Raw genomic sequence first — 26,041 nt, forward strand, 5'->3', positions numbered from 1 at the left:
GGGTCGAACTCCGTCCATTGTGAGTAACTCCTGAATTAAGTATTTCCAGTTTACCAAGCCTTTCCAGCTCTCTGTGTGGATTAGTGGAGTTTTAAATATATTTTGTCTGCCCTCGAAGGCTACGGCGATGAGTCGGGGGAAGATAATCACAGAGAAATCACAAAATACTCCAGTGGCAATTAACTTGTTCCATGTTGTTGGCAAAAGTGAAAGCAAGCAAGGAAACAAACATCCCATATCATAAATATGTACAAACTCTTCAATATGAAGATGGATTCACAAAGCCCCCGTTTTTTATCCCGTCTCTCATCTGGATTCAGATGTTCGTGACTCGGGCTCAACAGAACAGGTCAGAGGAAACAGCGAAGCCTGCCGCGCGCCTCGGGAAACACTTTGTCTTTCAGTTCAGTCAGTTCCCTTCTTCACAGTAGCGTTTTGTTGGTGTGATTTATCCTTAAATGACCACCAGCCCCGTCGAATCAAACAGTCGGGATGGTGAAAACTGCTCTGCGGAATTCATACCTTATAGGGATGGATTGTAAGACCGGATACTGGTTTTCTTCGTGTTGTTTTGCAGCGACCAATCACGCTCGCATTCTCACCAATTGGTGCCCACTGAATCGCTTGCAGGAGGCATTGAGCATTGGGGGGGGGACACTTGTCATATATATTTCGTACTCTGTCTGTCTTCCCCCCCCCCCCCCCCCCGCTGTGGCTACACGGATTCAGTGGGAGACTGGTCATCGATGTTGTGCCTCATCGACTGAACGCTGGTCAGGATTTTCTTCTGGTGTCCAGCTAGAGATACTCCGATCTTCTGAAGATCTCTGCAATTACACAGAAACAGTTAAATATGAGATTGCTTCATCGTCACAATAATGGTTTCTGTGACACTAGTAAATCTCGGGAAAACCCAGTACATCAGTGCTCAATTTGGAATAAAAAAAGTACCTGTGGTTTAAATTAGCACAGCAAGAACATGCTGCGTAAAGACCATGTTGGCCTTGATAAATAGTAACTAATAGTAACCCATGTTCAATATCTGGAGAGGAAATTACAATATCAGAAAGTATTTCACATAATTGCCTCTCAAAGTTTTAAGAGATTAAAAGGAGGGTGGAAATGTAATATTATTTGTTATTTAAATATTAGAAAATGAATATTCAGTCAAATATAATTTACTGGATGATTGAATATATTATCTGTGGGGATTTTCTTTTAACCACTATCCTGTCGGACTGTACACTACAATCAAAGTTCATCGCACCTAAAATACAGTCAAGTGTCACAAAGCCAAGGGTCAGTGGCTCGAAAAGAAAAGAAAAAAGACGAAAAGAAAAAGGATGAAAGAAAGTTAGTCTGAGAGATGAAGCGGCAGCCGGCCCGGCCGGTCAGCTGACTGACCGGTACCGACGTGGCAGGTGAGCGGTCGGAAAAAAAGGTAGCGAGACAGATCGTGCAAAGAACACGGAGCCGGTCGAGTGGACGACTCACTCAGCCGTCATCTGCGTGACCAGCGGCAAAGAAGTGAAGCCCGAGCCCAGGAAGGAGTCTCGGTACTGCGTCATCTTCAACGCGGCCAGCCAGTCCTCCACGGAGCTCACGCTGCTCAAGTCGGGAGCCGCGCGGTCCAACAGCGGGTGATGATGGGGAGGACTGCGGACAGTAGGGGAAACAAGGACGTTTTTAAAAATCCACCGAGCGCCTCTCCCGTATGTAAAAAAGGGGCGCGCCTGCCCCTCACCCCGGGGCGGCGGCGGCGACGCTGTTGGCGCCGGCCTTGAGCGACGCGGGGTTGCGGATCATTTTGTCCAACATGCTGACGGTATCGGGGAACTTGGGCCGCGCGTTCCTGTCCTTCTGCCAGCAGTCCAGCATCAGCTGGTGCAGCACCACCGGGCAGTCCATGGGAGCCGGGAGCCTGAAGTCCTGCTCGATGGCGTTTATCACCTGGGACACAGCGAGGGGGGGAGGGGAGCAGGTCATCAGAGGCCTTCGTGACGAACAACTTGACGCAGGAGGAGTCATTGCAGGGGGGAAAAAGATGAGTATTTTTGAAGGTGCATTTGAGATCGATTGGAAACAGAACAACATCTGGGATTGAAGATACAAAAGGAAAGAAACATTTTTGAAACAAATGTGTTACTTGTGTGATCAGACATCAGTTTAATTGCACTCAGCACGGTGCTGGTCGGTGATGCCGAGGATATCAAAATACGTTTTTTAGAATAACTTTCTCTTTCGCTGTTAAATGTCTCTCTCGGGATTTGGATTTGTCACTTCATATTAGCCGAAAGCAGTTCAGTCACCTCTGTTCCAGCATCTTTGTGATTTTGGAAGGTGTATTTTTTACAGAGAATTCCTGCCTCGATCAGCTTTAATTAAAGTCGGATAAGTTTAGAGGATTCAATCTCCACCAGAGAGCATCTCTAGATATTCGTGGCGAAGCAGCAGTGATGCCTGCTGCAGTCTCTGGTGTCGAGGGAGGTATTTTTACACTGAGGCGCTTTGGATTTCATTATGAGAAAACACAGATATTGATTGCGTGATCTGTCAAGGCTGCTCGGTGAAAAAAGTTGGAGGCAAAAATGTTGTATTGCAGGGAAGCAGTAGAGTGTGGAATGTAATTATCCAAAACATAGCATTCAAAACCATCCCAAAAAAAATCAAAGAAAAGAGAATATTTGTTATCATTATCTTAAATCTAGGCTGATCTTAATCATTTGGAAATTTGGATAATGTGTCATTCATTTTTCTTCTAACCCTCCACACTTTTAGGCCCCATAAATACTTTCCTTTAAGAAAAATGATTGATATCATCAGGAAAAAGAGGCGCTGCAAACACTTTGTCACAACAAATAGTGCAAAGTTCAGGTGAGTTAGTTCCAGGTCCACGCATTCAGTGTTCTCGCGTTCCCTGGGTTGTGCCCTGTGTGTTTCTCCATCACCTGCAAAACACGCTCATTACTCTTCATTAAACCAACCTGAAGCCGTGCTCTCCATTTTGCTTCTGTGCCTTCAGCCTCGGTGCCTTTGATACATTTTTAAAGACGTCATTCTGCCTTTAACAAAGCAGATGTGCCATCAAATTCCTTGAAATAACACTCCCCGTAAATTTGGCGCTGGTGGGCCGCGTCGGTGTAAGCCGACCTCGCAGCACGCTGACAGAGTGCGGAGGCAGCGCAGGGGGATTTGTCTGCTCGCTGACTGAACTCTACTTGACCCCGACACACTTCTCAGGCTTTGTGCCGCGCAAATTCTCTCTAAGCACCGCTGTCAATCAAAATAGCAGCGAGTGTAGTAAAACATCACAGGTTTCTTTTTATGATTAATTCATGTCGAACACAGCACCTGTGGGTGGCTTCGAATGACGACTTCACCATTCTTTGAAATCCTGCGTGTGTGTGTGTGCCTTGATTCATGTCTTCCTGCATGTGTGGGGTTCAGCTGAATGTGTTAGTGTGTGTGCGTGTGTGGGTTCAGGATGTGAGGTTCATGCATAGTTAATACCGCAGCAGACCCTCGTTAGTTCTAGCGGTAACACACACTTTCTCCATCATTATACACTGTGTGTGCCATTAAAAAGATGTCCCTGTCATTAGAGCGACGCTCTGTCATTGCTGCTGCATAGGCCGCTTCTATTCCGGAGGAGGGACCGTAGGTGAATGAAAGGTGAGGAGAGACGAGGGGGGGGGGGGGGGTTAATGCGGGGAAAGGGTTGTTCGGATATCAAAAAGGGAGGGGAATGATTTATGTGTTTTACATTTATTTACCTCCTCATCAATCTGGGGGGAGCTAAAAAAGAACACTTATATAGTCCAGGTTAATGAGGTCTGAATCAGGGAAACACGGCTGGACAGCAGCTGTCTTTCTAAAGATCTCACCTCCTGCGAAAGGTAAAAGGCATTCAGCCATTTCTCCAAACACCAAGTTTGAACGGAAGAGAAACTGTAGGCTTGTAAATACTTCTGCCTCGTCTGCGTCAAAAGAAATGTAGTTTCAGAAAGCAAGAATTGAGATTTAGAGCTTCGGTGCTTTGAATTGGGGTTTAGTGCCAAAACTAACTCGGATCCGAGTGTCACATTTCTTCTGGGGAATAGCTGACATTTTTTATTTTTAGCATTCTGATCTTACGAAAACCTCCTTTTTAATGTACTGTGCGGGTATCCCTTTTAGGTCTAAGCAGTCAAATTTAATGCTCAGCCTAAAGCGCGGATGAGAGGGTTTTTTTTATGACATTTGGAGATAAACGAAATGCCAATCATTTCAAGCCTAAACAGCAGATGGATTAATTAAACCTCAAAGCACTTAATAACATCATTGACGCAACTAAAAGGAACGGGAAAAAAGTATTCAAATGCTGCAGTAAATTGATCATACTGTGAAGGTAATTGGAATGAAGTTGTCACAAAATGAGATATTCACTGGAGAAAAGACCAGCTGGAAAAACAAATCCTTCAGCTCTGATGTTCCGGGAAACAAACGTTTCTGTGACACTCAAACTGATGCCCTCGTTTTCCAAGAACTTCAGACACCCTGCTGTGAGAGACGGTCGAAACAAACAAACATGTACGCCCACCCCCCCCCGTACCTACCGCACACTCTGGAACGGCAACACGAGGGTACGCGTAAACAACCCTATTCAGTTATAAAAATCAAAAAAATCAAAGAGAACCGAAGAAACCGAGGCAAAGTCTCGTAAATGGAGCGGCAGATACGATTTTGGGTCAGAGAAATACAAATTTCAGATGGTTCTCCTGTAAAAAGATACTCTATTTTATATGTTATTATTAATAAAGTTATGAAGGAAACGGAGTTACACATTTCTCACACATTTGTAAGATAAAACACAAACCTTACATGTCACCAGCCTTTAAGAACATAGCTCTGTTCAGATGAATTTCACTTTCTGACTCAATTCTCTCTCTCTCTGTGTGTGTGACTCACATCTTGGTTGCTCATGTCCCAGTAAGGCCTCTCCCCGAACGACATCACCTCCCAGGTCACGATCCCATAACTCCAGACATCTGAAGCCGACGTAAACTTCCTGTAGGCGATGGCCTCCGGAGCCGTCCACCTCACGGGGATTTTGCCTCCCTGAGAGAAAGAGGGGAAGATAGATGATGGAAATAAAGCAAATCGGAAACAGCTGTTAACCACCACCCTGGATGTGGACCCTTGCGCGTGCATCACGCGGCCCTGATCTGTTAGTGCCTCCCGAGAGACCATTACATGTAATATGTAGGAACTAATTCCGTCTTGTTTTAGTGTGTAATGGTCAAATGGACAAAATGAACACCCGAACGAGAAGGGATTTGTCATGCAGGAGCATTTCGAGCAAGTTCCCACGTGGGTCCTCACCAGGGAGCTGGTGTAGGTGGGGTCCGAGGTGTCTTCCTCCAGATATCGGGATAATCCAAAATCAGACACCTTGCACACCAGGTTACTGTTGACCAGGATGTTCCGAGCGGCCAGGTCCCGGTGAACATAACTCATTTCCGCGAGGTACCTGTGACATTAAAACAGGGGTCATTGTTTGGACAGTTATCCGATGTTTTTTTTTTTTCATCCGTCACACGCTACCAGGTCGACAAAAACAAGAGTCATCACTTCAAGCCCCCTTGAAGGGGTGATAAAGGGATAGGATTGAATGTCTGTCTACATGTACACTTTTGGGTGGTATCACGCCGTAAAACACAGATAGGATCTATTGAGCGTGTAAGATTGTGCCTTTGTTTGTGTGTATGTGAGCAGTGTTTATAGGTGTTAAGCCAATAATTTGTGGTACACTTCAATTAATGAATGGACATATGTTTGTGTGTGTGTGTGTGTTGGAAACAGGTGATTCCTGCCAATATACCAGACAATATTCAATACTTGAAATATTAATATCAAGTATATTTATGAACCCTAAGCCTAAATTAAATCATAGCTACTTTGAAAGTCTTAATTGTTGAAAACCATTTAATTTGTTAGTGTACGGCGCCACAGGTCTGTATTGAGTTCTGATTAAGTGTTCAAACAGATAAAGTAATTATTGTAGGTGATTCATGTGGATGTTAATAATGATATTACTGTGTCTATCTCATTACTAGACTTTATTGGGTTCTGTACAGAAACCCATTCATTGTTGGAACCTCAAACTTGTTCTGGCATACATCTAATAGTCCTTACTCAGAACCCCGTTTTATGGGACCACTGCCTCATAACTAATTCGGTTAGATTTTGGCTTTACAAAGTGAATTGAATTCATTTTGGTAGCATTGTATTTGAAAAAATAAAACAATCTTAATAATATAAAGGGATTTCTGTAGCAGGAGAGTGTTAATGTGTGTGTGTGTGTGTGTGTGTGTGTGTGTGTGTGTACCTCATTCCAGAGGCAATGCCCCTCAGCATGCCAACGAGTTGGATCACTGGAAACTGCCCATCATTTTGCTGAAAAACCATGAACTTTTATTGATTTAATATACCACTTTTCTATCATCAGTAGGACTTCAGTATGCTTAAAAGTGTCTGAAACTACAATTTCGAATTTAAAAAAACTGGAGGGAGATGTTCTACTTTTCTAAAGTGACAACTTTTTATCAGACGGCAAATTAGCTTCCACCTCGCTGCCCGCTGCCACGAGGAAGGGATTAGAGGGTGTTAACGTTCTCTTATTTTATGATTAGTCCCAAATAGCAGTTTCAATATTAGAAATCTCCTTGCAAGATAATTGTGAGTCGGGGGCCTGTCAACCGTGAAATGTTGATTTGTTACTAATTGTATGAGAAATGTCTCACAATGAATACCAAGATTGAGTTGGTGTTTCGTTAGGGTAATCATATAATGTAGTTTAGACTTTTGGGCCAGAAAGTCTCTTAAAAACATCTCTGCTGACACATTTCCAGTGGCAGGTGTGTGCACCCATTTAATTCACTTTGTGCATCAAACCTTGCCTTGGATGCTATTCTAGCCTAATCCTCTGCAGGCAAAACCTTTTTTTCGGTGCACAACCACACACACACACACACACACACACACACACACACACACACACACACACACACACACACACACACACACACACACACACACACACACACACACACACACACACACACACACACACACACACACACACACACACACACACACACAGTCATTGATCCTCTGGGTCATGTGTCTGCAAGATGGTCACGCAAGGACAGCAATACCACTGAGATCGATGTGTGTGTGTGTGTGTGTGTGTGTGTGTGTGTGTGTGTGTGTGTGCATGAGCCAGCGGAGGATTTCCGTGTCAAAAGCGGTCACGCTGTGCGAACCGAACATCAAAGAGTTTCTCTCTCTGTCTTTAGAGGCACCTGGAAAAGGGGGCGGGATCAAAGAGACGAACAGACCCACTGACGGACACCCTCGCAGGGTGAGGAGGGAAAGAAGAGCAGGAAGTCGCTTCTGCCTTTGAGTCCCATTCTTGGAAAAACCCTCTTTCTACCCGTAGAGCCGTATGGGCATCCAGTCACGTGAACAATTTTGGACTAAAAAAAAAAGTGTGTAAATAGACAGTGTTGGCAAAGTAATCAGCAATACTGCCTCTGTACAATTAACCGGTTCGACCTAGTGTTATGTCAAACTGCTTAAAAGGCTTCACATTGTAAACAGTCAAAGGGCTGTTTTATAAATTTACAAACTGATCTCATCTGAGGATGTAGACATTGGGTTGAGAAATGAAACTATGTTGGATGTTGTCCCTGTAGCAGTAGAGTGGATACTCCTTCACTTACTCGAGCATCGGGGCGACTTGACAAAGTGACGGTAAAATGTAATAAAGTTCAACAGAATACTGTTGAAATGTTGTTTAAAAAGTTATTTACCCTGAGGAACGAGTCAAGCGCTCCGTTCTCCATGAACTCTGTGATAATCATGGTGGGCCTGCTCTTGGTGACGACGCCCTCCAGTCTGATGATGTTCGGTTGGTCAAACTGGCCCATGATTGACGCCTCGGACAGGAAGTCCCTCCTCTGCCTCTCGGAGTAACCGACCTTCAGGGTCTTGATGGCCACAAGGATTTCTTTTTTCCCAACGGGCTTCAGGCGACCTCTGTACACCTCCCCAAACTCCCCTGTAGAAGGAGAAACCATCACGAGGCGGACATTAAAGCGTTAAAGTTGAATTGAAGAATTAGAGTTTACATTCTTCAGAAGCAGCCTGTGACTCAACAGGAACTTACATGAGCACTATTGGGGCTGGAGGTTTTTACACAAGTAAAGTGTTTACATAAAACAGTATTGAATAGGAGGGGGGAAGAATAAATAATTGCATTTTAATACCATTTAAAATACCAAACAAGATAAAAAGGGACCATTATCAATGCAATGACTTGGCTCCCTCACACCACACCTTAAGTTCCTTCCTGTATTCTCGCTGATTAGAGTTTAGTTTTGAGATTTCAGTTATAAGGTTTCAAATCTCCAGCTGCCAATTGGAATGAAAGATATATTTCGGGCAGATTAACTAAAACAACAAGTCCAAAGGTTTGCCTTGAACTTGTTCAATTGTACAGACAATTTCCTACAGTGCCGGAGACGCCGATACCTTTTGTCACAACAAATGCAGCAATATGCTGCTCCGGGGGGGGGGGGACGTGAAAATTGAATATCACTTCAAAATAAGATCATCTCAGAGATATAAACCATGGGTGAATTATACATGAGTGATGGGAATCGGCTGACAAGCGATGTCGTCCTGTCTCGCCGCTGTGATCTCTGCTCCACGTCTCACCCGCTCATTAAAATCGCTCCATTGTCACCGGTGTAAACCAGCAGAAGTGGAGATGGGTGGAGGGAAAAGAAAGGATGAGAATGGAAGGGAAGGAGGGACGGAGTATGAAGGAATGAAAAGCGTGGAAATGAGACAGTATTGATAGTAAGGGAGAAAAGGGACAGAAGTGTGGATGGAGAAAAGAGAGGCGAGATCAGGTCTCTATTCCTCTTTCCTTCTAAAGCAGGTCATGGGGAAGATGGAGCATTACACTAATTAGTTACGGTTTTATTCTAAAACCATCTACTGCACTTCTAAATACTGCGCAAGTGAATTAACTGGCCTGTCAGGGGAAATGTTATTGGTGGTTTCTTTTGTAAAGGGTTTTAGGGCTTGAAATGCTTTTTATGAGAGACATTTACAAGTGACGGTAATAAGGAAAGAGAACAAGAGAGGAGTGTTTTCACAGAGAGAGAGAGAGAGAGGAGGTGAGGTGAGATATTTTCATCTTCTCCTCAGGGTGCCTTCCCCCTTTTATCTTTCCTCTCCAATCTGTTTTTCTGCTTTTTTTTTTATCCCTTTGCTTCTATGTTTTAGCATTTCTCTATACGCAAACTAACTCTTAAACTCCACAGGGGCAGAGTTATGAGAATGAGAGGAAGCATAAAAGTTGGAGCGAGGGAAAATGAGAAGTGGGGGGGGTTTTATTTTTACTTTCTAGCCTTCAGCCCAAGAGCAGAAATTCAAAAGTTGATATTTTTCTTCCCCCTGCCCCGTTGTTTTCATCCCTCCTCTGTCACCTCTGGCTGAGGTGAGCAACCTTCCACTGGGAGAAATAAAGCGAGAAACGGGAAGGGATTACGGGAAGCCTCTCAGGAGCGGCTTAACGGGCCAAAAGCCCGAAGGCACATACTCACAGCAGTGAGGGTCTGATTCTGGTTCGTGACCTTTACCACCCAGAGCTCCATCGCCATTCGTGTTTGATTGGTTTTGATCCCCCCCAAAAAAAAAAAAAGTTTAACGGATTTAACGGGACGATGACAACAAAAAACATTCCTCCATCGATTGTGGATTGAGAGGTTGAGATTGAGAGGGCTGTTGATCTGAGGGCTGGAGATCCGACCCGGTTGCGCCGATCACATTAAGAAGTTAGAACTCTATAAAAATAGTCTTCTTCTTGCTGATGGTCACATCTACTAAGGTTATATAGCGCGTCAGTATTTAATTGGCACTGTTTCGTAACCCGGTAGAAGATCCTCTCAATTGATTGAATGAATTCTAATTTACTCATGAAGATGTGACGTATAAAATTAAAAGAGCGAGTTTGATTTGAATAAAAGAACTCCACAAGACGAGCTCCTAATGCAGCACCCACTTTAGCTTCACATTTTACAATCATCCAAGCATCAAGGCTTTAATCTTGTATTTTATATTCCTGACAGACATATTATTCCTACATTAGATACACAGTACTTCATAATAATAAAAGAAGGTATTTCACTTCTCATCTTAGTAACTAAAATACCTCTATATATTTAGTCCCTTATTAGCTCATTTGAAAGCTATAACTCGGTCCCCCCCCCCCAAAGGAGGCTCTGGGACGTTTCGCTTATATATCTACAAACTTCACACCGCATTTTTACAGTTTAGATCAGATAGCCAAAGAGAATGTGCGAAAGCAGTTTTAATTTATTCTTCTGAAAGTTTTCAGCATGAATAAAACAGTTCTCCTGACTTCAAAGGCAAAAAATAAAGCAAAATAATAAACTGACATTGCCTGTTTTCAGATCTTTTCATTGACACAAATTGCTGGCACGGTGGAATGAATTGATTAATTTACTGTAGACAATCTGCTATTTCATGTGCCAGTGGGTTTCATTAGAAGAAAACCAGGGTCCTCTTTTACTTAAATATCTCATTAAAGCAGTATTTATAAACTTGAATCGTAAATCCTATTTTTTTTAACCTAATTCTTGAACAAAAGCGCTTCTTCAAATGAACTTAAAGTAATGATGGACACAAACTGGAGTATTTGAATTTAGATAAGTGTTGCGTTAATATTTAATCAACATGAGAGAGAAGGGAAGGGCAAAGGTCAAAGGCCCCAAGCATGAGGAGATCTCTACCTGATCCAAAGACTTCCTCTATTTTGACACAGGAGGGGTCGATTTCCTTGGCAAATTCCCGAACAGCCTCGTTGGGGTCCTCGTAGGTGAAGGGGTCGATGTAGATCTTGACCCCCGGTGAATTGTGACCCTCAGACAGGGTGGGAAAGGTCACCGTGGGGGTGGTGCCACTGAACATGTCAGGCCTCAGAGTCACCTCTGGAGGACGAAAGGCACAAAGAGTCAATACGAACGCCGTTTGAGAAGTTAGGTGTATTTCAAGGTTCCAGTGCAGGTCAGACCTCCTCCTGCGTTGTACTGCTGCAGCTTGTCAGCGTACACGCTCTCCTTACACTGCCTTCTCCTGCAGAGGCAAGCAGGTAGACATGTTAGGAATGCTAACAGGTTGTGCTATATCTGGTCGGTCACGAGGTCACGTAGGCCTACTGAGACATAAATAACAATGGCAATGATTCATGTTGTGCACCCGAGGTACACTTACTCCGTTCTCATGGGGAAGGCTCAGTTATGAACTGTTTACTATAGTATGTAACTTCACGTGATAACAGATGGTCATTTAAAGGCGGCGTCGTTACGGAGCTAAAAACTCTTAAGGAATACAAATTTTCCCAAAATGAACGATTGAAGGAGTGAATTCCACATAAGCTGCTTCCTTCTTGGATCTAGTGTTGTGCACACTGTCACACTGAGGGCGGATTATGAAGGTTGAATTGAAAGGAGCCACTGATAATGCTGCTAGTAACACCTGTGCTTTTCCTCCGTGACAATGGAAACGTCTGCTGTGCGAAACACGCCGTTGGGTTGTTGCGTCTAAACAGCAAATGGCCACATTTCCCTCCTTATTTGTAACGCGTGTCTATCCGTGTGCAGGTGCGTCTCCGCGTTACCTGGTGCAGATGATGGCAATGGCCACCAAGGAGACGATGCAAACTCCACCCACTAAAGAGCCTGCGATCAGGGAGAGCTGCTGCCCCAGCTCTGACTTATACTCATCTGTGGAAACACACACACACACACACACACACACACACACACAACCAACCACACGCATTTAAAAATAAAAAGTGTTATGTTTGTATTTTTCAGGGTCTCTTACATAAACACAACTCTGGATTTCTGGAACGTAAAAAATATGTGCACAGTTTCTCTCACTCTAACACACGTTCATTACCAATAACATGGCTCATTTTTACACAGTAATTCATCCACATGCAAAGTGGGGCGGGATTTGAATACTTCACCGCCAGGTTTTCACATTTTTGATTCCTCCTCTCTCCGTCCTGCACTCTATTTAATCCCCCACCGTAAAACCCCTTACACACACACAAACACACACACACACACACACACACACACACACACACACACACACACACACAGACGGGTTCTTCTATGCCGGTGGGGACTTATGCACAGAGGTGAAGCGTGGGGACCTCATTTTTTTTAACAGAATAATGACATACTTTCAATCAAATCATTTTCCTTAATTTTTTTCAAACCCCAATATCATCTTAAATCTCAAAATTTCTCAAATTTATAGAGTTGAATATTTTTCTGGTTTCTCTATTCCGGTGGGGACCGTCCAATTATGTCATAATACAAAATCACACCAGGGGGCAGTGTTCAAAATGTGTCTCAAACAAGGTAAGGTACTCAATAAAGGGTACTTTTTAGAAACTCTAAGGCATTTAATACATATTTTGTCAATTCATGCTGAATATATACACCATTGAATGTTATAATTGTATAATGACTCATTATCATTGTATAATGACTCATTATCTATGAATATTAAACCCCACTCTATAATATTGTTTGATATATTGCATCTTTATTTTTTTTAAACTATGCAGTTTAAAGCATCATGGAGGGGAATGTGTGTATATATATATATATATATATATATATATATATATATATATATATATATATATATATATATGTGTATGTATATACACATATATATATATATATATATGTATGTATATACACACACAACTGCAGTGCACAACATTTCAACTTTCAAATATTATATAAATATAACAATAACAGAGAGCAATAAGACTACTGTAAACAATGTCTGTAAACGTGCTGGCAGTCCACCAGGAATTTAATCTTCCATCTGATGAAAATGCGGCTTACCTTTTTTTTAATTCTTTTAAATTCAGTTTTTAATATATATTTTGACAACTCATCCCTTGATCGGCCAGTGACGATGTTGTGATGAATTTCTGACCACTGACCACCATTGATGTAGTCCATTAAGGTCCTTTCAACAGCTTCGATTTCCTCTTTGGTCCACTTCTTCTTTGTTTGTGGTGACCTTGAATAAAATGAGACAAAAATGTAATGCTGTTAAACAGCAACTACTGAGGCTATAATGACAATAGGTCTTGACTGTACCACTACACACAGTATGACAACCTATAGTTGCAGTAAAGTGAAGTATTTGTAGTAAAGATTCCAGTAAGACAAGAAAGACTAGCATATATATTCTCAAAAATGATGTTCTAATATTCGCTTGAAGTTGCTAGTTACAAACATTGAATGCTCCGAGCGAGCTGTGCTGTGTTAACATGGAACATTTCCTTGGCATGAAATGGCAAATGATCAAACTAGGGCCCTTTTTACTCGTACGTGATTCAACTAAGTCAATCATCAGGGACTCGGTTCCCCAAAGGTGGATCCGCGCTCAAACTGTCTCGTTAGTTTGAACCAAATGTCAGACATCAGGATAATCGCATGTGCGCGTCATACGTAAGAAAGCGAAAGGCCAAAACAAGGATTTTTAACAGTACAACAACAAATAAACTTAAAAGAGGTGCGTCTTTTTTCTCCGCTCACGAGCAGGAGATGATGATGAACGCATACGAGGAGATAATGTGTATTTCAATCATTTCTGTTGGATGAATTGAACATAATGCACATCTTTTACGTTGTTCATTCTATACGTCATCGCAGGATGTTTATCCCGGGGGAGAAGCCTCCTCCATCTCTAAAGGTGTCTTTTTTTCAGATTTTTCATTGTTTGTGGGGTTTTTCCTGTGCCGATGTGAGGCTTTCTGGAAAGAGGATGCCACACGTGTAGACTGTCAAGCCCTCTGAGGCATATTTGCGATACTGTGCTATACAAAATTAAATGGACCATGTACTTATGGCAGTTAACGTTAAGTGCAGGATTTTTGATGTGTTGCTATGGTGATTTATCCAAACCTGCTTCGGGGAACCGCAAAGCCTGATCTACGTCATCTCATCCTGAAAATTATCCAGCTAACCACGTACGAGGAACAGGGCCCAGTGCATGAAGCTGTTGTAACTTCTAGTCTATTTTATTAAATGCAATATGAAGTCAGTACAGTAGCGTGCAACCCGCAAAGCAGACAATTGTGCCGCTGCTGTATTATTCATTTTCACATTTGAATATCTGTTTTTAACAACTATTCGTATATATTTTTTAATATAGAATATTTGTTGACAGCCCTAATAGATATGTTAGGTGAAAACCTGGAAAAACTTGGAAGAGATTACCTTTTTTGTGTGGGATTCACCAGACCTCTCCAGCCAGCAGCATCTTTTCATCGGAACTACCTTAAAACAAGCAAAATTTAGAATAAGAGACTTTAAATGTATTCATTAATGCAATGAAATAGTTTTGGCGCCCACAGAATGAACACACCTGATATTTAAAAAAAACTCAATTAGGGAATGTGATTGTAAATAAACGTACAGGCAAGGTAAAATGCATGAAAATTAGTCACTTGTCACTGAACTGTGTGTTTTCTTTAAAAGATAAATATTGTATTACTATTTTAGAAATTTCTATAATCCTCACATTTACTTAAACTATTACATTTGGCTTCATGTGGCAGCAGTGAATATCTTTTTCACCAACCAGCTGTCTGTAAACAAAAGGCATCTCTTATACCTCATATTTTAATTTAATACAATTCAATCAATGGGTTACATTTACCCATAGTACACCGTAGGCACCATTCCTAATGCCTCTGGGCCAGGTCCTCATTGTAAATGATAATTGATTCTTAACTAATTTTACCTGATTAAATAAAAAGTCAAATTACACACATCTTTGGACATTGGGGATAGCCTTTAACTCATCATTTTTTTAAATGTATTTATGATTCTTGTCCTGCAGTACTTTCTTTCATCTTTGTTTCATGCTAAATACCAACCTTTGGCAAAATAACCATAGCAACACAAGCTTGCCACTGCTCTGGAAAAAAGGAAGCTGTCTTCCTCATTAATGAAAGAGCGATATTATTTAGATTTACATTTTACAGGGAGAGTTCTCCGAAATCAAAGATCTGTTATGACATCACTTCCTGTACGAGCGCTATCGATGCTGCCGACAAGCAATCATTAATCTACAGGAAGACCTTCGAGATCCGCAAATGGTGGACACATCACGCCGCAGCCGAGCATTGACGGTCTCACACTGTTGCTCATACTGTACATTGTTTAACAGTTTTGCGATGCAGAGAACACAAGGAAAGCCGCTATGATATATCCGTATTATAATAAGTGATAATTTACAGTTGCTGTTCACATTGACCCAAGCGTTACATATCACTGCGCACGGGAGGGGGAGGGCCGATACGGCCGACTGTTCAGTGACAGCGCGGTTGTTACTCGGCGGGCTGAGCACACTCCGGCGGCAGGCCGCGCCGGACGGGCAGTCGGGCGCCACGACAGGCCAGATTTGGACCGCGAGTTTAACATATGTGAATTGGGCACTCATGGGCCACATAAACTGACGTTGCAGGCCTCGAGTTGGACACGTGTGCTCGAGACTCATGAAATGAGATACACAACGTTTGGTGGCTACCACTATTTAGTGCTGAAAGGCAGCTATTTACTTACCATTTATAATTTCGCTGGTAACCGCGTTATAAAGGCAATAAGGTACTTGAGGCAGTACTTTCTTAGTGTTTCGTACCTTATTGCTTAAATATTAAGTACCTAACTCGTCTATTAATGCTTGATCTGCTATCAACCCAGTGAATATTGTATTTAATAGAATCTAAATTGGTGGGAAACACTATGGTAAAATTGAAGTCAAATATATGTTATAAACTACCTGTAGAAATTAATTACTCTAGCATTGTATTCATTGTGACATTTCTTTTCTATGTGCACAGTCAAGCAGGTTAACAGCCATTTAAGAACCTTAAGATGACATAGCCTACCTGGTTAGTATGTTCACGGTCAAAGGCTCCTTCATTTCTCCGACATCAGCATCTGCAAATATGTAAGCGGATGGAAATGTTATTATGGTGTATGATGAACAAATACCTTCAAAATGAGACATTAAAAAAGAATGTATGTATTTTGCATTTGAAATCCCCATATACTTGTTATATGACCTAAACCTTAACATCATGATCAATTTGGGATTAAAAAAAAGATCTATAGAACCCTAGTTTAGTGTAATATTCCTTTGACTTTCTACAAACACCAATGTACAATCATCTCCTTTTGTCTCCCCTCTCTCACCTGTGCACTTCGAGCTGTCACTACTGGATGGCAAACATGCTCCATCCTCCTAAAAGCACAAGGGACACATTCAGCCAAAGCTATACATCCAACTCATTACAGTACTCTTTTTTTTTTTTTACTGAAATGAATTAAGTTTATCTGTTATGGAATGCATTATAGTAACAACATCTACTTCTGTTCTTAACGACAAACATTATATTATCTATCTCAATACCTATGACAATCTGAATTAAAATGCCTATTTATACATGGGTAGATATTACAATCACTCTTTGGGCAAATGGAAAACTGCTTATTAAGTGTTATAGGCCCAAAAGCCACCGTAAGGATACTTAAAATGGTTAAAGGGAAATTAGTTATAATCCAGGTCTTAACGCAGATTAAGTATTACACTCCCTTTGTTGAGCATAATATTCACATTCTGTGTGAAAAGATATTGATAAAACATGAATATATTTATATAGTATATAATAAATAACTAATTAGCTGTCCAGCATTCTATTTCACAACGCGTGCACATGCTGCTGCTTGCACATGCTTGCTTATTGTTAGCTAACATTAGCTGTCCATTTAAGTTGAGTTTAACACATTGCAACAGCTCATTTTATATGGCAGTACATATGAAAATAGTATCAAAGTAAACTTAACAGCACTATTTGTGGTGCTAGTTGCACATGCTTGCTTATTGTTAGCTAACATTAGCTTCCCATCTAAGTTGAGTTTAGCACATTGCAACAGCTCATTTTATATGGCAGTACATATATTAATAGTATCAAAGTAAACGTAAAAAGCACTGTTTTACATTAGAAGCTAGTCCAATAATTAAAAACTCACCATTTCTATCCAGCTTCTGCAGCCAGCACCGTCACGTTGTCTGCTCCTCGGCAGTCTGAGGGAAATGGACGGTAGCAGGTGCTTGGTGGGGGCGTGGCCAGACCGAGGACCCCACGTGGATGGTAACAGTTCGGTTTTGTGTAAAGAAACGAAACTTAAGGTTCTTAACACAAAACCTGACATTGACTGTCCCCACCGTACCCTCGCCCATCCCCCCACTCCTTCAGTCACCATTAGCTTGAGGGAGCATTGGGGCTCAGCCTGTTCTGCTGGGCCTTGTTAATAACGTAGAAGGGTAATAGTAATTACTAAAACCGAAGGATTACATAAAATACCTGGTGAAGTTGAGACGTTATTACTCAACTAGAATTAAGTATACATTTTAATATGTATTTTATTTAATTTCTAATAAAACTGGAAGCATTTTTGAACAATTAAAAATGTAGACAAACATTGATATTTTAAGAATAAAAACTACAACTACTACATTTACAAGCCCTTGTATTCAGAACAAGTATTTATATGTGCAGACATAAATTATGAATTTAGAATGGGAAATAGCATTTAAAAGTGTAGTACTCACACAAGAATACACAAAACGTTTTAGGCGCTAATGATCATATTTCCGGTTTAAGAATAAAGAGTGGGGAGGGGCTGACAATTTTTACAGTCTTCTATGTAGTCTTTAATCAAGGTTTTACGGTAACTCACGCACTGTTCATACCGGCATTATGCCGTAAAAACTGACGTTGCTCTTCGGCAGGCTGCAGCATTTATTTTTACAAGTCATGTAGCGCCCAGCGGTCGGAGCTGCCCTAACTGAAGTGAGTTGTGTACAAGGTACACAGAACTGTGAAGCGCCAGAATCACTGATTGGAGAAGTCAAAGAAAGGGATAGAGCCACCATCCAGGTGCGACTGGGCTCGTGGCAGCAGGTAGATGATGGCGTCATCCACTCCCACATAAGGCAATGCAAATTGCAGAGGGCCCGGTGATGATTTTATCTGGGCTTGAAGGTGGGTCAAGAGCAGCCTCTCCAGCACCTTCATCACATGGGATGTGAGGGCAACTAGTCAGTGGTCATTGAGGCCACGGTGTCTCCTACAGCATCGGGACTGCCTGCTGCTTTAGGTTCAGAATAAGGAGATGTTGGTGGGCTTTAGACAGCTGGATGGCGCAGGTCTTCAGCACCCTGGGGCTGATACCATCAGGAGGCCTTATGTGGCTTCACAAGAGGTTTCAGTATGTACTCTAACTGCCTCACCACATACACCCTTGACCCAATCCCATTTACTCTTCTTCAGACTGAATTTCTTCTCACCATCCCCATCTCTGGTTTCAGGGTGTATTCCAAAAGCTTTCTAGACTGCCAAAGTCAGCCCCCTTTGATGTTGACAACTTCAACCAATTGTCTTCGTATCTGCGCCTATCAGACCCCAACTCAACTGAGACAGCCTGTCTCATATCGAAAGATTTGTCTTACTTATTGCAGTGTTATCTATATACTTTTGTCAAATAGTTTATATCGTTGGCAAGTTATCCATATATATGGGCTTTGGGGGAGGACAACCAAACACCAAATATTCTAGCACCGTTGATTCAATGTAGACATTAATGACACTTTATCGTGCTGCATAATATGTCATGCCATAGCAGGGTAGGAAATTCACATAATATTTAGGCCCCATTCAAGGGCGTAACCATGTATATTGGGGGGGTTAGATTGGTATTTTCTCAATATTTCCTAAAGAATGCATTGTTACGCACTTGCCCCCACTAACTGAAAAGCAGGGTTGTTTTATCAAAAAATTGGCGGCATTTTTTCATTAAACTAGTGAAATAACATAATACCTTTGTTAAAACGATTAAATATACTTATTTGGACTACATTTGGATGTATATGTAATTGCCATAAAATGGCAGTAATGAGACTATTAGGCAGTAGTTTACAAATCTAAAGGGTTTTTCTTAGATTCTTTGAATCAAAACAGAAAACATTAATCAGACTCATTCAATTTTCTTTTTATTTCTTTTATCGTTTCTCGTGTTAAGAGATGTCAAACAGCTTGACTATTTTGCAGAACGCTGTCTTCTAGATCAGATTCACAGCAACCAAAGTTGGCTCTCGTTTATTGAGATGATTACGCCATGCTTCTGTAAAAACAAAACTAATTTAAACCTTGAAACCCTCAATCAACTACAGTCTCAACTAATTGTATTTTATCCAAATACACGATTGGCTGTTAACCACAAGATGTCAGTAACCTTTGAGGAGAGTAGGGATTGGTATCGGGGGTTTTTTCGGTGCTAAACCGGTGCATTTAAAATTATTTCTGATTAAGCAAAAGAGCATATTGTTTATCCACCATGTGATAGAATTTATTATTATTTCTATGTTTAGTTAACGCTATGCTGTGTAAAATAAAGACGAAAAGAATCAAACGATCTGCCGTCATTTGCGTGAAGAAATGGAGTCACGTGTCTGCAGCTCAATGTGGCTTAATGGCGAACAGCACCGAAGGAACGTCGTTACACCCTCTGTTTAATACTTCAGTGGGGGGCTGTCCGACGGGAGGGGTGCAGTAGTTGCGGATTTCACACTCTGTGTCCGCTGGAGAGCGCAGCTCTCCTGTATATGCGCACGTGTCTGTGTGTGCGCGCAATAGTGTGCCTGCATCCGTCTGGGCGATAGTGCCGCGTGCTGAAAGAGGGAGGGAAATACTGACTTAAATAAATAGAATAGAAGGGTGATGGCTAGCTTGCCACACGGTAGGCTATCGTTTGCTGCTGAGAGGACGGTGTCATCAGAGTGTGTAAATACATTTTTTCAATCGGCTCAGGAACCGAAACTAAGCACCGAAATCTGCGTTGCATTTCAGTACGGTAGGTACCGCGTAGGAACCGGTGCTATATTAGTACCGGTTCTCGGTATCCAACCCTATAGGAGATGAAACATTTCTCACTGACAGCAGTCTGTGAACCGTTAACTAAGGGTAGCTAGCAAGCCTCATTAGTTGGAATGCATTGATGCATACATAAAAATGGAACTTGCTTTTCACGACCACACCTGGGACATAACCGTATGTGGAGGCAGGACGGTTAGATATTTCAAACATGGGAGAGCGATAAGTGCTAGCTAGCTAAACTGCTAACGAGGCTACTCCTCGTCTGCTGGAGACTTAAACCGGGGTCGAGACGTTGTTCCTTCGGTGTTGTTATTGAGCTGCAGACACGTGAGTTTATTTTCTTACGTGAATGACAGAAGATCATTTTATTCTTTTCGTTTGGTCTTTATTTTACGCAACAAAGCGTCAACTTAATATACTATTAATAACCTTTTTCGCGGACCGCAAGAAGGTCCGTCAGTTAATAAGCACGTTGAAAGTTGCGGGCGGACCGGCCGGGTTTAGGGGCGGAGGGGTTCCGCTGGTGGGCGAAACCGCGCACTGAGGAGTGAACAATTGTAATCGTGATGGGGGCTGTAGTATTTGTGAGTGTCCACTGACATTTAATTGTCCAAGTAAAACACGCAGTACTAATATTAGTCATTGGCGCTGTATCCGTCCATCTTTATTATTTCACAAAACCGCGCACCTCTGTGACATCATCAACACATGATGGTTAACTTAACCGGAAGTATCCAGGGGCGTTTTATTTGTTTGAGCATGTGTCCCTATGTTTTAGCATTGCCTCTCTGAACATCACCATGTTTACATCATCCGAACGGCAGGTTCACATGATCTGAATTATTATTGTCTATTGTAATGGACTGACATGTTCTGTGAGCGAGATTACACATTAAGACTTTGTACTTGATGGAATTATTTCCCCTTACACCTACACAATCAGTATTTTTACTTAAGTTAAAAGCTTGAGTTGATACTTCAACAGAAGTATCTATACTTCTACTTGAGTAATGAATGTGAATACTTTTGAAACAACTGGTTATCACCCACTATGTTGCTCGGTTGCCTGGTGACGAAAGGACACGTATTTCGTGTTGTTTTTGCTCCACTTGATAAAGTCAGCAGAAGAATTCCCCGGTAGACAACGACATTGGTTGTTGCTAAATTTGAGGGCCTTTTTCTTTTGGACCTGAGATGGTGACGGAGACTGGATTTGCTCTCTGCGAACTCACAGGTCTGATCAAGAAGTGCTCCTTTTTTCTTTTTAAGAACGTTTGATCCTTCCCGCACACGGAACAACAGTCAAGGCGAGACTCAAAAACATTCAATGGCATTTTTGGCCCCTTTCGTAGTGATATTTGGGGCAAAATGATATTTCTTATGGGCAATTTTTCCCTTTGCCCTCATGTAATTCAGATGCAAAATAGCTCACACTGCAGGCCTTGGTTGATTCCAGGCTAAGGCATCCTACAGTAAAATATGTTTTATATTGATACTATAGCCTAAAAATAACACAGGAAAGCACTTGGGTAAATATACAAGAACACCACCCTAACCATTTTTGATGTTTTAGTTGCATTATTGGGGTGTTATAGATTTTAAATAGTTTACATATATAACAATCAAATCATGACTGTGCTGTGTCGTAGCCTATGTCACAATGTTCATTCTCATGCTCCTCCAAAAGTGTAGCAAACTGTCTGTGATTCAATGGTTGTGCCCTGATGAAGTTAAATATTTTAGTGACAACATCAATGACATGGTTAATTTTTGACTTGCAACACAGGCTGATGTATTATGTCACAACCTGGCTCTTTGGGCCATGACAAGATTGGAGTTGTACTGTTTTAAAGAGTTTTAACATCTTCTTTATTTAACATAAGCCAACGAAAAAAAGGTACACGACCACACCACCGGACGTCTACTGGAGAGAGAAGAGAGAATGAACACTGGGTCTTTTAATCTCAGGGAACCGGGCCCAGGTGCCTTCAATCACCAAACTCAGCCCACAAAATCCCACTGCAAAGCTGCTGCCTCCACAGCAGGGGTCACCACATTTATAAAATGCAAAAATATTGACAGGACTTGGACAGGCCTCTGTTGTGACACCTGCAAATTGGTCCCATTTCAGACCCAGCATGTTTGTGCATGCATCTACCTCCGTGAATAAATCGCTCCCTGTCGTTATCACTTTCATTGAGCGCAGTGCTGCCAGCTCCTCAGTTAGCTCTCGTCCAAAGCCAAGGAGAAGAATAAAAGTACTGCAGCTTTAGTCCATGCATGAGGTAAAATTAGACAAAAATATTTACTTTGTAATTTCCAATCAACCTCTCACGGGCCGGTCACGGACAGCCAAAGGGCCGGATGTGGCCCGCGAGCCATACAATGCCTACCCCTGCTCTATGCAATCCCTCAGCAAGTCAACAACTTGTCATTTATAGTTCACGCAAATATTAACCTAATTAATTTGATATAGAAAGTGTACACATTAAATGGTCATCCATCAAAGCATCTTGCTATATTGATTTAAAGTAAAATGTCTTTTGTACTCCTATTTTGTCTATGGATACAACTCTATACTTGCTTGTCTATTATCATCCATAGCGTTGTGATTAAACAGTGGGCACTGTTTATTAAGACAAGTTATCTGAAAATAAAAGACCTTATTGATCTCTGCAATAATTCATGTTACACTATTCATATGATAAATGAAATCAAATATAGACTATTATTACGATTGTCAATAATATCAATGATGACATACTAATAACAACATATCCTTAAAATAGTATTAAATAAACAGGCAAGAGTTTACATAAAGGCTAGTCTAACATTTTATACATTTGAAATAAACCTTATAATTGTTTTAATGAAATTGATTTTTATTTAATTGAATAATTTGATCAATATCAGTATTAATATTATGTATGTATGAATTTTTTGGTTTATTTATTTGTATACTTTTTATGAAATAAAGCATTTTATTTGTGGTCTGTTTTACCACCATCAAACAGACAGCATTGAAAGTGTATGTTGCGAAAATACCACTTTTGAACCGATAGGGGGCGGTAGTGAGTGGAAAAACAGCGACGCACACTTCAAGAACAGCCAACCTCATGGGGACTGCAGTACCCGTGTGCATCCACTAGGGGCGCATTCAGAAACACACTCACACAGTTTTGTCATGAAATTGATGTTCCAGGGGACCTCAGAAAAAATCATTGGGGGTGTATCTAGACACCATTTTGGAGCTTGTGGGAGGGGTTTGCCCGTGGGGACCTCATTTTAGGTCCCCACGGGGACACAAGTCCCCACCGGTCTGTGTGCAATCAGGTATAGGTCCCCACCGGCATAGAAGAACAAGAACACACACACACACACACACACACACACACACACACACACACACACACACACACACACACACACACACACACACACACACACACACCAGCCCACTTACCATCGGTGAGCGTTTGGAAGAGCATTTCCTTGCTGTAGGCTCCGTAGCCGGCCACGGTGCGGGCCCTCACCTGGACCACGTAGCCGGTCCCCAGCCGCAGACCCTCCAGAACCACATTGGGCGTTTTGCTCTGGACCACCGTGCTGTTCTGCACTGACGACAGGGCCTGCAGAGGAGGTTGAGGGAGGGATGAAAATACAGACCACAACACTTTGTCAGTCACTGACTCAGAGGGACGGAATTTAGTGCTCTGTTTTGAGCTTAAGGTAAAACAGGATTCCTTACTACAAAGTTTATTCATTTATAAACAAAGACAGAATCGATCACATTTTATGAAAAAAAACCCACCCTCAATCAATTTTCCACCCATCCATTTGTCTCCGTCTATCAATTCACACCTGAAGGGTCCTTTTTACACTTGTGGTTATTGTTTATTCATATAAATACAACGGGTTCCATTTGTCCGCATTGCGATACTGAATCTACCTTCACACCGATTCGACGGAGGACAATGGGATTTTGTTTGTGGCAAATTTAAAATATTGTCCCGGTTACTCAGACCTCATTATCTTCAACTGATGGAAAGTCACTGAGAAAACAGATGTCTGTGCAGATTTTCCAGATTGACCGGGGCAGCTTACATTAAACCCAATTCTACTTGTGTTATAAGAAAAACAAAAGAAAATATTTGAACTCAACTTACTGGGATGGGGCAGAAGTTTCAAGAAGGGCCAAGTCTCTAAACATCAGCATAAAAACCACTATGGTGACTGACACAATATGTCCAATTGAATCGTCTGGGCTGCCTTCAAGTTTGAACTCTGCTCACATCCGGCCCCACTGATGGGTGTGGCCAGAAGTTTGCATCTGCAACCACATCACAGTCATTTCATAGTGCACATCGCATCATGTGCATGAGGAAACTTCAGACAAGCAAGGTGAGAAACTACTGAAAATATATGAATTTCCGCTTTACAGCTGGGGGTAGCTCACGAGTGATGATATAACAAGTGATTGAAATACAAAACTTAAGTTGAGAACTTAGAAAAAATGAAAAACTTTCCTCCATCTCAAGTGGTAATTCCTGGTGAAATTTAGCATCCGACTAATCTTATTTGCCCTCCCTTTATACTGCCTCTCCCCCATTTATTTCAGATAAAAAAAAGGTTTACACTGCAGCATGATCTGAACTGTCCAGAAGGAACGACAGATATGGTATGCTGATGGAATGGAACGGGTGGGGGAGGGAACCATGCCGTGAGGATGAAGGAGGTGGAAGAGGTCGACTGGAGAGCGAAGAGGAGAGAAAAGAGAGATGAAGAGGAGCGGAGAGGTCTGGGGGGAAAAGAGCCTAAAGAAAATGAGCATTGAGGGTGGAATGAGAGCAATAGATGAATAAAAAGGGGTTATTACTGTTATCACTATAATTCGTAATAACCTCCTTTAATCATCTTAGACAAATTATTGACCCTGTTGGTTTTCCGCTTTGTTGTATGGCATAGTAAATATTAAGATCAAGATATATAGATGTGCCATGTATGAGTGTTACAAAATCTTATTACACTGTATTTGACATCATTTTCATCATTTATTTTACTACACTAATGACATACCCCTCCATGACCAGTCAAGTCCCTACTGTCATAATTAGGGCAAAAAGCACAGGGATAACTAGACAAACCATTTTAAGACCTGGGAGATAAAATAAAGTTATATTTGGATGTGATTTGGATTTGGAGGCGTGTGTGTGCGTGTGTGTGTGTGTGTGTGTGTGTGTGGGGGGGGTGTTCAGGGGGATTCTACGCTTGCCACATTAAAAAGGTTAGAGGGCAACTCATCTGGGAAGGCCTGGAAGCCGGAGATAAGTAGTGGGGAAAATTCCAGCCTCACTGTGCCATATCAAATTTACACCATTAAAACCTCATTATCGATAGAGTGGCTGTGAGGGAAGGGAGGAGGTGAGGGACGGATGGAGGGGAGGCAGGTGGAGAACATGATCAGAATCAGAAAAAAATGAGATACAGTACAGCTGTCTGGTAAAACGCCCCAAAAAAATTATTCACTTGGAGACGCGAGCTAAAATTAGTCACTTTTTGTGGTTAGCTCGTCAGTGTCAAACAGATTATTTTCTACCTTCTTAAGATCAGTATCAAGAAAGAAGATTGAAAAGAAGAAACACTTTAAATGATCCAACTGCCCGCTTTTGATTATGCGTCTTTATTGTCTCCAATGTTGGATAAGGCTGAAGCGAAGGCAGCGCGGTGAAGTAACTAAGTCGCTGACCCTGATCTTGACGTGTTTAATCTGTCAGCCCCCCCTGGGTATGCATTTGTGCAGTTACATGTTTTACACTTTGCGTGCAGGCCAAAATCTTGTCTGTATATTTTTAATTATCGTCAGCAGCAAGATGGCTGGGAACAGTGTCCTTTAGATTCCTTAACAGCCGTAGCATAATATCC

The 26,041-nt window shown here is 41.7% G+C and overlaps 1 protein-coding gene and 1 long non-coding RNA gene across 2 annotated transcripts in view; both read right to left on the minus strand.

Annotated features, from left to right (window-relative positions):
* Positions 1-697: 697 nt before the first annotated feature.
* The window catches only part of LOC119216407 (ephrin type-B receptor 1-like), a 60,080-nt gene continuing 34,736 nt past the window's right edge, over positions 698-26,041 (minus strand). Inside the window, exons 10-20 of the mRNA XM_037469205.2 lie at positions 23,583-23,748; positions 11,753-11,858; positions 11,147-11,208; positions 10,866-11,063; positions 7,854-8,101; positions 6,368-6,435; positions 5,362-5,509; positions 4,948-5,097; positions 1,745-1,950; positions 1,495-1,656; positions 698-827 (exon numbers count right to left, since the gene is read on the minus strand). Coding sequence (XP_037325102.2) covers positions 716-827; positions 1,495-1,656; positions 1,745-1,950; positions 4,948-5,097; positions 5,362-5,509; positions 6,368-6,435; positions 7,854-8,101; positions 10,866-11,063; positions 11,147-11,208; positions 11,753-11,858; positions 23,583-23,748 — 1,626 coding nt within the window. The 3' untranslated portion in view covers positions 698-715. The remainder of the gene's footprint in view (positions 828-1,494; positions 1,657-1,744; positions 1,951-4,947; positions 5,098-5,361; positions 5,510-6,367; positions 6,436-7,853; positions 8,102-10,865; positions 11,064-11,146; positions 11,209-11,752; positions 11,859-23,582; positions 23,749-26,041) is intronic.
* Positions 14,411-19,794, minus strand: LOC134132159 (uncharacterized). Its single transcript, XR_009956685.1, has 3 exons — positions 16,377-19,794; positions 16,070-16,121; positions 14,411-14,453 (listed from the first exon to the last, which is right to left on the minus strand). It is a non-coding gene; the product is annotated as an uncharacterized LOC134132159 (long non-coding RNA).

Source organism: Pungitius pungitius, chromosome 7 (genome assembly GCF_949316345.1).
Source record: "Pungitius pungitius chromosome 7, fPunPun2.1, whole genome shotgun sequence".
NCBI lineage: Eukaryota > Metazoa > Chordata > Actinopteri > Perciformes > Gasterosteidae > Pungitius > Pungitius pungitius.